The following is a 12,822-nucleotide window of genomic DNA, read 5'->3' as shown; positions in this document are numbered from 1 at the left end:
TTATATTATAGACATATTATAGTCTTCGTATTTGAGTGTCTAAAGTGGGCCCTGATATAATTACATCTTTTGAGTTTTAAAAAAAATGTCAATCTAAGAAAAGAATAAAACTTAAATATCTGAAAGTTACAAAATATTTATATATTTCTTATACTGTTTACAGCAAAGTGGTGAGCACTATAGTCCCTCTGCCATCTGGCTGAAGCCTGTCTGTGTGGCGTTTGTTCTCCCCGTGTCTGCATGAGTCCTCTCTGGGTACTCTGGCTTCACCCCACAGTCCAAAGACATATTAGTCAGGAAACACTTGAGCTGAGGACTGTTTACTGTTCAGTGTTCATTATAAGCAGCAATGTGCACTACTAGCCAACTAGATCAGTTAAATGTTTGTGCGCTCTTTAGCAACACAAATGCCTGGTTAAAGGACATTATTCACAATTCATAGATAAAACTAGTTAATTGTTGGTCCTAAGCACAGTATGTAGGCTGTATGAATAATACAAAGCACAACACATTTCAGCAGCACCTAAGACATCATTTATTTATTGACAAATGCAATTAAGGAAATCAGATAAAGGAAATCCACCACATCCAATAATTTGTCTAGCAGAGAATCATCTACTATAGATTATTATTAGTAGCAGTATTGTCATTCTTATTATTACAGGTGTTACAGAACACAGAGGTCCTGAGGAGCCACCACAGCAGCTATTAAACTACAGATGCTTTAATATTTTATCTCTAATTCGGATTAGTTAGACAGCCTCCTGTTTAATGAAGTAGATCTAATCAAGTGATTACAACTGATAATGGCCTGCAACTGTCATACAAAATGCATTATGAAAATTACACTACTAAATTTGAATATGAAAGTGTGATATGTATTTGATCAAACATGGACTATATTGGTTTTGTTGTGTCACGATGAGCTGTGTGGCAGGCTAGGTTAGGACGCACAACTCTGAGACTCTCTTGACTTAAAGCAGCAGCTTTGCTAAAAGTAAAATACATGAACTAAACAAAAGGTGAGCTAGAACTACAACCATACATTGGTATACATGACCCGACCAGAACTGACAGCTAATTCGGAGATCGTGACAACAAACAGAGGGAGACTGAAATACACAGGCAAGATAAGGATGACGGACCAACCACAGGAGGAGAACTAGGATTATGAAGAGCAAGAAACTAAACGATGTAACAAGAACACCAACCGTACGATAAAAACATAAACCTCCTTTTAAACCGAATTAAACAGTCCAGAACCTGAAGATTAAACGCTAACATAAGCACAAAAACTAACTGAACAAAACCAAGAAATATTAACAAAAACTCAAAAACACATGAACACTGGGTCACCAGATCCAGGACCATGACAGAAATGCAGCGAGTCAGATATTACGTTGTGTAGTCTCTCTTACATCAACATTTTTCTAGTTTTCTTTTTTTAGCCTCCCTCCTTCTCACCCCCTCCAACCTGCCTCCTCAGACTAGTATGGAAAGCTGAACTCCATCAGAACTCCGGGCTTTAACCCGCACTGGCTCTAATTCTCATCAGCACTGTAGAAGTGGGCAAACAGGGACAACTGCTGTCCTCACTCCTTCATCCAAACTCAGTCAACCCCTCACACATTCCAGGGAGATGATAACAGCTCCTCCTACACACACAGCCCATCAGCCCCCGTGCCATTACAGAACACATCATAGATCACGGCCGCACAGGGTCGATCCCTGACACTGACTGGTACCAGCCTCTCGATCCAACAATAACACTAAGCAGAGACGTGGACTGTTAGCAGGTAGAGTGATGTCAAACTGCCGACGCTCTCCAGAGACCTCAGCGTGTCTCTTTAGGGAGTCTTCACTTTAACATAGACCATGACCATTCCCTCTGATGAGAAGAAGGATATTGACTCAGTGTAATGCTCTTTTTTAAATCCCTCTTTTGGATAATAGTCAGATTTTCATTTGATTTGTATTCGCAGATTTCCTAACACTGAACCTAATCCATACTTTAACTCTGAGCTCTAAAACATTGGGCAATGAGCTCAAAAAATACTTTTTTACTAGTAAAATACAAAATAATAATAGTGTGTGCTAGTCAGAATGTCTCTACTTTGTTGTTAAGACTTTGTAGAACCATTATTATATTTTTATATCAGAGAATCAGGGAATAGGGTACATAGACCTTAACAGCCGAATACTCATGCATGGTTGTTACACACTTTGTTCCACACGTAAACATCGCTTTGTTTTGTTTCTAATTCTAGGAATTCATAGAAGACCTCCTCCTGTTCACCTGGATGTTTTGTAAGGCAGAGGTCTCCCATATGGAAAAGATATATATAAATCTTATAAAGTTTGTATCTGTCTTGTGTGAAACTTGTATGAAAAGCATATAAGAGTGAAAACAGATAAAAGATCCCTTGAAAAATTATATAATGAAACTTGGATGTTTTGGATACTTCCTAAAACAATGTATGAAAGTAATGAGAAAGTGGCCACTTTCATGAGTAAATCATATAAGTTTTTACTATTTCTTTTCCATATGGGCTCCAACCTTTTTTGCTCCACGGACCGGTTTATGCCAATAAAACTAGTACCGGTACTGAAAAAAAGAAGATTTACTCATAACACACGTGAAAGACCCAGGAAAACCGAGTTAACGATCAAAACGATAACAAAATAACGCTGAAAACCGATAAAACCCCTGAAAACCAGACATTTCACACCTGAGCCTCAACTGTCACGGCCCGGTACCAAACGACTCACGGGTCCGAGGCCCGGGGGTTGGGGACCGCTGTTGTAAGGCACAAGTAGAATTTGAGCAAAGCAGGTACATGTTCAACACAAGAGGTCCAACGAGGGACTCTTGAGGAATTCCACATGTTGGCTTTTCTCAAATTCATCGTTATCAAGTGACATGAAGTAGTGTCTATCATGTAAACATGACCTGAACCATCTTTTCCGCTCTATCCAGCAGTAGCATATTATCACCTGTGATCATTTAATACCAAAACAGAAGATTTTGTCTCATCACTATGCTGTGGTATGAACAAATCCAGCCTGAAGGACATGAAAAAGGATGTTTTGCATTATAAAGCATGTAGTTGTTGCCTGAAATAGAGAGCTATTAATTATCTGAAGCAAATCTGGGGCTATTCTAAATGTGCATAATTCAAGATAACCTTAAAGACAGAAACTTCAGTTCGAGTGTGATGTACTTAAAGCAGTCAGTAAAGTTCATGTACAGGCATAGTTTAGCCATTAGATGTAATATGTTGTAGCAAAATGCATCATTTGAAATAAAGTCTGCTCTGCCTGTGTGTTGTTTCAGACATATACAGCAGAGTAATACTTACGTCATCATCTGTTCAAATATTATAAAGAAAACAAAAAGCATCCTGATGTCTCAAATGCTAATTAGAATAGATTTTTCCAACTTTGTCGCACATAACAAAAAGTTGTCAAAAGAAGCTGAAAATGTGCAGAAAAAGAAATCCTTTAACAACAGTCCTGGAAAGAGGATCTGATTTAACAACCTTATTTCTATGAGGCACTAGTGCCATCCAGTGCACCAACATGCCCACTATCACAGTGGGGAAAAAATTTAACTGTCAAGACGTTTGACCACAACTGAAAGATACCAATACATTTTGTTTAAAACAAAAACAAAGGTAGGTGTTTTTTATTTTATCATTTTATCTACTTTTTGGATGTCTTTTAGACAAATGCTCCATTTGTCAACAGGAAGTGGTGAATTGTTTCGATTAGCTTGAACCATCTGCAAAGGAATGGTTTATTCAAAATAAACAGCCAGATGTTTCTTCCCCTCAAAAAGGCATTTTTCCTTCCCACTGTCACCAAGTGCCTGCTCCGAGGGCTTTAGGTGATTGTTGGGGCTTTCTCTGTATTACTGCATTATTGGTCTTGAGGTGACTGCTGCAATTTGGTGATATATGAATAAAATTCAGTTTAATTACATTGAATCGAATAGAAATCCAGCTTCAAAAATCAACTTCGTTTTTCACCCAAAGTTGAACTAATAATGATATTATTACTAATAATAATGATATAATCCCACCACTATTAATGATAAGATGAAGAAAAAGATGAAGAGGGGGAGAAAATAATAATACCAATAGTACTAGTAAAGAAATAAGGGTAAACAAATATATAAAAAAGGGAACAGATAAATAAAGTTATGCATGATTATAAAATAGAGAGAATAATAAGGGGAAATTGGGAAATCCTGGAGCTAAGAAACTGTATCCGTAACAACCTTGGACTCAAGGGTTGGTTCCGGATGATCCTCATTAAGAGTAGCCATGGTGATTTTGAGTGCATCACCCAAATAAATGTTATTATTGTTTTCTGTTCATTACTGTATATGATTCACATACATATCTTCCCACTTAACAAGACCAGCTGGCTAACACAGTGGATACTTCCCCGGGTGGAAACAACCCCCACACCCTAACGAGGAAGTTTATTGGAGGAGTGGACATAATGGTCTAGTGGGTAGCTGGAGAATAAATATTAGTGACTTGGCTTTCCTCCCCACAACACCTGCTCCTGGGGATGTCCAGAGTGATGATGGTCAACCAGTAATCAAGGAGAGAGCTGGTAATGTTATACATTTGCCAGTTCTAACCGAATGAAATGTTGGCATTAAAAATAGATTTCTGGAGTTATTTCACTAACTTACTAAAAACAGCAAAACTAGAGCTAAGTGAATCAAATAGGTGACTACACATTTGTGCACAGATGGGTGCATTACAAAGGATGTAGATAGCGGTGTGTTGCTAGAAAATCAAATTCACTCTTGGCAGATGTAAAAGGCAGTCGATACGTGTTTACCCTGAGTCACGGCAACAGCACCACAGAGTCAACAGAGAGTACTGCTGCAGGGCTGAGGAAACAGCAGCGCTGTGAATCATAGATAAAGGGAAGCCCCTGGCTAACGCACGAGTTGAGCTCAGAGGAATTTTATTGAATCACCACAAGAGACTGGGCTCCGCTTTGGGCTCCTAATGCCCCACGGCAGGTGGCTGCTTTACTTTATACAAAAAAAGCACAAATCTTCTCTGACTCAGCTAGCCACAGACATGCATTCTTTTGTCTCCTCCGTGAGTTACTGTAGAGGCCATGTCACTTTAAACTCACTATTTGTGTCTAGTCTGGAGGGAAATTTGTTTCTTTGTATAAGCTACACCAAGTTGTCTGTGAGCAGCTAGCTGTCAATTTGTCAGCTAGCTGCTCACAGACGTTTAAAAAGTATAATACAAGGCTTCTATATACATCTTAGCCCCCATGTTTTTCATATTGTTAGTCACCAGTTTTCTATCCGCATTTCACAAATTCTTTTGGAATTAGACACAGCTCGTGTCCTATAGACGGGAATGGCTCTGACAAATGCACTTGTCTCCTTTGTGTTCATCATCTGCAGAAGACAGCACTCAAGAGACCAATGGATGAGTTGTAGGACATGTTGGTTTTGTATTTTTCCCATTTCCTAAAAATACCAAATTTGTTTTAAAGGTAACAGTAAATATATTTGTGAACAAACTCTATGTTGTTCAGCTTTTTGAGAGGTTTTCAAATGTGCTCATTGTTAAAAACTTTTTCTAAATACTTTTACTTTCATGTGAACTCTTCCAGTTTTCCAGTCTCTGTCATCCTCGTGTTCGTCTCTTCACCATCGCCCTGTCTCCTCTGTCTCTTCTCGCCTGCCTTCTTCTTTAAAACTTGCTGCGTGCCAGACCTCTTGCCATGCTCCTTAATACCCATCACCCCCTCCATTCAAAGCCGAGACAAAAAAGCTGTGCAGCAGTGCAGCCGGACGCTCAGCTCGTTACCATGGTGATCTTTAACAATGCCACCCACAGCCAATCCATGCCGCCGTTCTACCACCGTTTAAATGAGCTTCAGACATTTCACACAAATGAAGGTTGCGGGAAAAATAGGTCAGTAGGGTTTCATAAGGTTTTGAACCCCCCCCAACAGTGCACACCCAGACACACCCTGCACACATTTAGGAGCCATAAGGAGCACACCTACTTAAACCCTGTTATATCTCTTGGTTCTCTGATAGAGTATGGATTCAGGAGGTTGAAGCATACGCTCATTCGAGTTAATCTTGTGATCTCATGAGCACAGTATGATGTAAGTAAAGAAATGATTGTGCTAAACCTCCAGTTAAAAGATATATTTCTCACGTGTAGTTTTTAGCACACACAAAAAACACAAAAGAAAAAACTAAAGACACTTTGTAACTTGGTGCCATTTCCATGTTCATTAAGTACATTTGATCTTTTTCATAGTAACACTTCCCTCTAATAAAAAGGTGGATTCAAATCATAATAGCAAAATATGTCACAGAGCACAACAGAGCGTCCAGATCCCCTCACTGCAGGCGTCCTTTCATTTGGCACCAATATTTATACATTTGTTATACAATATGTAGTATATCTGTAACATCCTTTACCTTTAAATGAAAAACTTACCAAACTACTCTCACAGTGTGTCCTGTTAGTTTCAGTTTTTATACATACACACTGCAGCATAAGTCTAGTGTTATTGTTCTGTTTTGTCCACATATCAAATACAGGTTTTTTTGTAAAATGCGGGATATTACCTTTCAAATTAAGTCTCTTACACCAATTTTTGCACAGCAATGTTTGCTGTTAAAAGGACTTTCCATTTAAATGTTGTAAATGTTCAAAAGTTTTATAATAAAATGGCCCCAACCCTAATCTTGGTGGGGTTGGGGTAGAGTTTGGGTGATGTGAGCACATAAACAAACACTTTAGACACGCAAAAAACTGCACCCGTGGATGAACTTAATATGTTTAAAGGTTCTTACTCGGACATGTGTATGATACACTTGTTAAAGAGTGCAAAGTTATTTTAATAACAGGAAACAATATGTAGAGCTCCACAATTATAGATCTCAACATTTGGATAGAACAGGATTCAATACCCTAAATGTAAATCATATTTGTGATTCATCAGACAACTTTAAATATGTACTTTTTATTGATGATAGCACTATTTTCCATCTTTATGTCCTGTTAGGTCAGCAGTGGTCTGCATGTTTATTTACTTAAGCACTGACGCGAATATGTACATGTGTATGTCTGCACAGAGCCATCGTGCTGTTGTAAAATACCTTTTTAACTATTTGCGTTGTCGGAAAAGGGCAGCTTTATAAGATTTTCTTCTTCGTGCTACACTTTGGTTCGCTTTGATGTAACTGTGGAGGTTATTGTGATTTTATACATTCAAGACGAAAAAAATCAAAACCTCAAAGTTGGGAGCTCACCCAGTTTGAACATCATCATGGTGATGAGCAGCGTCCTCTGATATCTGGACCAAACCTTTCCAAACTCCATGGTAGAGCAGGCTGCTAATGTCAGTCTCATGCGATGCTGTCAGTCCACAGGTACTCCATTCAGCAAGATATGCGCTCCAGCTGCTCCAGAGTTAGCTGCTCGGAGCAGGCGCCTCCATGCTGGACCGCTAAGTGTGTATGTGCGTGTGTGTGTTTGAGAGTTTGTGTGTGAGTGTCGCAGGGTCGAAGTTGGAGTAAGCAGAGCGTAATCACCCCAGCAGAGAGTGAAGAGTGGAAAACGTGGAGTGGAGTCATGGATCAGACTGAACGGGTCCCTTAACTCCCTGCTCGCTGTCTGCACGAGAAACGTGCACTTTAAACAAGACAGTCTGAACACAGTGGTGTGGATTCAGCGGCTTGTTTTATGCTGCAAATAATAATTATTATGCTTTTTAAAATAGCATAAAAATTATTTTTCCATCAGTTGATTGGCTGATATGTCGTTTCTCTTCCATTAAAATTTCAACTTGAAGAACGTGGTGAGAATAATTGCAGAACTGGTATTTTGGGTTTGAATAGGACAAACCAAAAATGAACAAAGACTTTTATGAGGTAAATGCAAAGTCTAAACACAAAGTCTGGAGCACGAGAAGTCCAGAAATTAATATAGTTCAGAAAAGTATAAGAATCAAGAAGAATATTCAATTCAATTCAATTTTATTTGTACAGCGCCAAATCACAACAACAGTTGCCTCAAGGCGTTTTATATTGTCAGGTAGACCACCACAGTCATATTACCCCCTATGAGCAGCACTTTGGTGACAGTGGGAAGGAAAAACTCCCTTTTAACAGGAAGAAACCTCACAACCAGGCTCAGGGAGGGGCGGGGCCATCTGCTGTGATTGGTTGGGGTGAGAGAAGGAAGACAGGATAAAGACATGCTGTGGAAGAGAGACAGAGATTAATAACAAGTATGATTCAATACAGAGAGGTCTGTTAACACATAGTGAGTGAAGAAGAAATACTCAGTGCATCATGGGAATCCCCCAGCAGCTGGCACCTACTGCAGCATAACTAAGGGAGGATCCAGGGTCACCTGACGCAGCTCTAACTATATGCTTTAGCAAAACGGAAAGTTTGAAAGTAGAGATAATGTCATCATAATATCAAAAGATGTCTGGAGAAAAGACAAAAGAAAAACTGGATTATAACTACACTGAGGACAATGGGGACTGATCAGCAGGTGAAAACGATTAGCAGGGCTCGCACATTAAAATCTAATAAATTAACACAAATTTTGGCCTCATTATTCTGAGGATTCCAAATGCAGATTCCCAAACCAACAAATCACTGGCTACGTCACTTTTCTATAGTCAGAGGTTTGTTTGAACAATAAAAATCACAGCTGTAGCAATATTGTAATCAAACAATGATGCACCACATCGTGCCCTAGACTGACATGAGCACTGACATAGGCACTGTGGGGATGTATACCAGCTTTCTATTCTTCTTCTATTGGCTGCTCACTTTTCTGCTTATAGCACCAAACCTACATAATTTATGTTGTAATTTATGTTAGGTCAGTCTGTCTTGTCTCGGCTAGCCAGCTAACTAGGCCTCTTAGTTAGCTAGCTTAGAGTTTTCTGTTAATTTATGTTGTAAATTTATGTTGCATGTAGCACCTTGGTTCCTGGAGGAACGTTGTTTCGCCTCACTGTGTACTGTTAAACTGTATATGGTTGAAGTGACAATAAAGCCAACTTGACTTGACTTGAAATCACAACAACAGTTATCTCAATTATCTGTCACAGATCATCTGCCTCAGTCTCACCCCATTCCGCACACCACCCTCTTCATATCCTCCTTCATGAACTTCCCTCATGATGTCTGTGTTTTCCTCCTTCCTGGCAGCCCCACATTGAATGTCCTTTGTCCAATATTTCCACCATCCCTCCTTCTGAAACATCTCAGCCTTACCTCTCTCCCTGAGCTGTCTCTCTGTGGGATTTTCTGATAATTAAGAATAAATGAAGAATACCTGGGTGCACTCAGATGATTCTCTTTGAGCAGATCGTCACAGGTCAACTGTGATCAGTGAAAATATAGCAGAAATATTAGCTGAATCCACACATCGGGTGTGAGTCAGACTCTTGACGCAGTGTTACAAGTTCTTTCTTATTTCTCAGGTGTCAAACAGTACAGTCTTTTAATAGGCTGCTAGTGTTTCATCACATGTAAGGTGTACTTTTCTATAAAACTAAGACTGACCTCAGACATTTAATGTTCTTGGTACATTTGAGCTTAAATTTTCATTGTGCACATGGTTGTTAACATAAACTAAAAAGATGGATCAAGCCATCCAATGGATATCACCCACTATTAGTTACAGCCCATAGTGCCTCGAGCTGAACATTATTACTGTTATATTTATGTTTTAAACCACGGAAGAGGGAATTCCTCTCTCTGAGAAACTTAGTAATAGTGCAAGCTCACTGGCTGCGATTTATCGTCCACGACAAAGCCCTCCCCTGCTTTGTCATCATTTATGATCCAATGACTTTGTGACTAATGATACAATAACTAACAAAATAAAAAAATGTTATTTTGTATTCAGTGTGACTTTAAGTTAGTTATTGAAACCTGCATCTCATCAGAAACTGCTGACTGAGGTCATAAATAATGGGAGCTGTGTGCAATTCTGTACAAACAGTTAGCAAAAGTAAAAGCAGCAGTGAAACAAAGTAGCAAAGAAGAACAGGCTGATTACAGACACAGACCTTGAAAACTCAGTCAAAATGTTTGTATTTTGTAATGCTTCTCACTTCTTGGATGAACACGGTGCCAACATGTACAACTTGTCTGGCACATCAACAAATAGGGAACAAGGTGAAAATTATCACTTCATGTCTTATTTTTTGGACAGAATATCCAGAACACTATTTGTCAGATTTGTTCTTTCGCATTATTTTATTATTTTTTATTGTTTGTTATTTTATACAAGAAATGACAGATTCCATCTGAATAATGTTTGTGGCACGTTGAACACACCAGTGGAAATTCTGTTAATGGATAAAGTCAAACTCAGATTATCAGTTGTGGACATTTAAGTTTTGTGATTTATGTGTTCTGGTAACTGTTAGCAATCAGAACGTCCAACTAACTGCTTGAAGAACAAAGAACTACAGTGTGTTATTATTAACAGGTAAACAGAAGATGCACCAAGCACAGTGCTGTGAAAAACTAAATTGCCTCATTCTGACTTGTTATTTTGTCCATGCTTTTCATTAACATGTCCGTGATATTTAATATCTTTGAAATAAAAAAAGTAAATATAAAATTCTGGTTTTTTTAATGATGATTTCATTTATTAAGGAAAAAAATATCCAAACTTAACTGGTTCTATAGAATTCGTAGTTTCAACAAATGCTGCAAGTTGTTCAGGTCCTAAAGGGACAATCTTACTATCAACATCATGTCTGACTGTTGGTATGTTTTTATGGAATCAGGTGTTCGTTTTACTATAACAGGATGCAAATCCTTCAGAAAGTTCAACTTTTGTTTCATATCTTTGTGTTCTTTTTGGTCAGCAGTGTTGTTTTCCTTTGAACTCTCCCCCAGAAGCTATTTTTGCCTAATATCTTTCTTAATATCAACTCATGAACATTAAACTTCAGTGAGGCAGGTGAGGCCTTCGGTTCTGTAGAAGTCATTCTGGGTTCTTTTGTGACCTCCTGGTCGGGTCGATCCTCGATTACAGTACTTTTGGTACGCTGCTGGGAAAATTCCCCACTGTTACAAGTTTTCTTCCTTTGTGGATAATGACTATCACTGTGGTTCACCACAGCCCCGAAGCCTTATATTGTCTTTGTAACGCTTTCCAGGCTGATAGACGTCAGTGACTTTGTTTCTCATCTGTTCTTTTGGGGATTGAATCTGATTGAGATGCTTTGGCGTGACCTTAAACAGACCATTCATGCTTAAAAACCCTCCAACGCAGCACAATGAAAACAATTCTACAAAGAAGAGTGGTCCAGATTCCTCCACAGTGATATGAAAGACTTGATAGATTGCCAGCTTTCACAAATGCTTCCTGCTGTTAAGGGTGACACAACTAATTATTAGGCTCTATTTTTCACATAGGGCCAGTTTTCCCCTATTAAATCAAATAGCCTTAAACTAGATTTGTTGCAGTCCCATCAGTGTAAAACAGACTTGGGCACAGACCAGTGTCAATAATGGAATTAGTGATTTTCTGCATAAACAACTGAATTCTTTTCAGTATTTGTCTCAACGTGTACACAAAACATTCCTGATGTGTATGACACTGCAAAAACAGAAAAAGCTGCTGTGTTGACTTGCCAATGTTGAAAGAGAGCTACAGTCATGACACTGAGAACGTTGCCTTTATCTCAACATGCCCTGAAACCCATTAATTTTGCTCTGTAGGATGCTTTATATTAGAATTTGATGATTTAGTCTTTCATGCTGACCAAAAATATCAAAAATGGACAAGCATGCAATGTAGAGTTTGTAACTCCTGCATTGAAAGTGTAAATAAATATGTCTTTAAATATGTCTTTCCTGCACAGATTAATATGTTTCTTGCATATTTGCATAGAAAAATACGTGTGAATGACCATTTCATCGACTGACACTTTACTAGGAGCAGAGCCTGAGTCCAGTCCAGATTATTATTAGGGTATTTCTGGGATCAAGAGGATTGTTGCTCCCATTCCTCTCAACATCCACCCCCACCATGACACTGGAGGTGGAGGGAGCTTATCCAGCACCTATCTGGTTGGTGGAGGGCTATGTGACAGCTAGACGAATGCCTTACCCCTTCCAAATCCACCACCCCCGCACACATGACCCACTCCCACGTATACTACCAACCCCCAACTGGAACCCCATGCGGCCCCTGAGCCTAATGTCAGGCTTAACTCCAGCCTTTTCAACAACAAGTAAAAATTTTAATTAAACACTTGGCAAAGGAGGGAGGGTGGGCGTGTGGAGGAGAGAGAAAGGAGGAGTTAAGAAGACAGGCTCGCTCTAGCATCTCCAACAAGCAACACCCACAGTTTTACATTCCTCTGTGACTGGATGCTGCTTTCTTTTAAGGTGCCACACAATAGACACAGACAGCACACTCACATAGAGTCTCAGTTAGGCCACACAGAGAGCAAGCACAGAAGGCTGACAGCATAAAGCTTTCTTTTGCTTGATTTTTCTTCATCTTGCAGTCATAAAAAGAATCAGAATGCTTTTTAGGAAATTATGTGTATAGTATAGTTTAACTTAGATAATTAGTTGTTGTTTTTTTCATTTTTTCTTTTCTTTTCTTTTCAATTGTTACACACGGGACAGACATGACTAGGGGAAAGGAAAGGGAGAGGAACAGTGATAAAGGGCACAAAAAAAAAATACATATCAATCACCTGGATCACCTGTTGAGGAAAAAAAGAAGAGAAAACAAGCAAAAACAGAGCAAATCA

At 39.0% G+C, this 12,822-nt stretch overlaps 1 protein-coding gene across 1 annotated transcript in view; it reads right to left on the bottom strand.

The window, feature by feature from the left end:
* The window catches only part of LOC102303385 (crumbs cell polarity complex component 2), a 27,833-nt gene extending 20,260 nt beyond the window's left edge, over positions 1-7,573 (bottom strand). The window contains exon 1 of the mRNA XM_005939607.2: positions 7,322-7,573. Coding sequence (XP_005939669.1) covers positions 7,322-7,421 — 100 coding nt within the window. The 5' untranslated portion in view covers positions 7,422-7,573. The remainder of the gene's footprint in view (positions 1-7,321) is intronic.
* Between the last annotated feature and the right edge of the window lie 5,249 nt (positions 7,574-12,822).

This window comes from Haplochromis burtoni, unplaced genomic scaffold (assembly GCF_018398535.1).
Source record: "Haplochromis burtoni strain Fernald_Lab_line unplaced genomic scaffold, NCSU_Asbu1 Contig_271, whole genome shotgun sequence".
Taxonomy (NCBI): domain Eukaryota; kingdom Metazoa; phylum Chordata; class Actinopteri; order Cichliformes; family Cichlidae; genus Haplochromis; species Haplochromis burtoni.
Note: the sequence above shows the minus strand (reverse complement) of the source record. Positions and strands in the feature narration are given on the sequence as shown.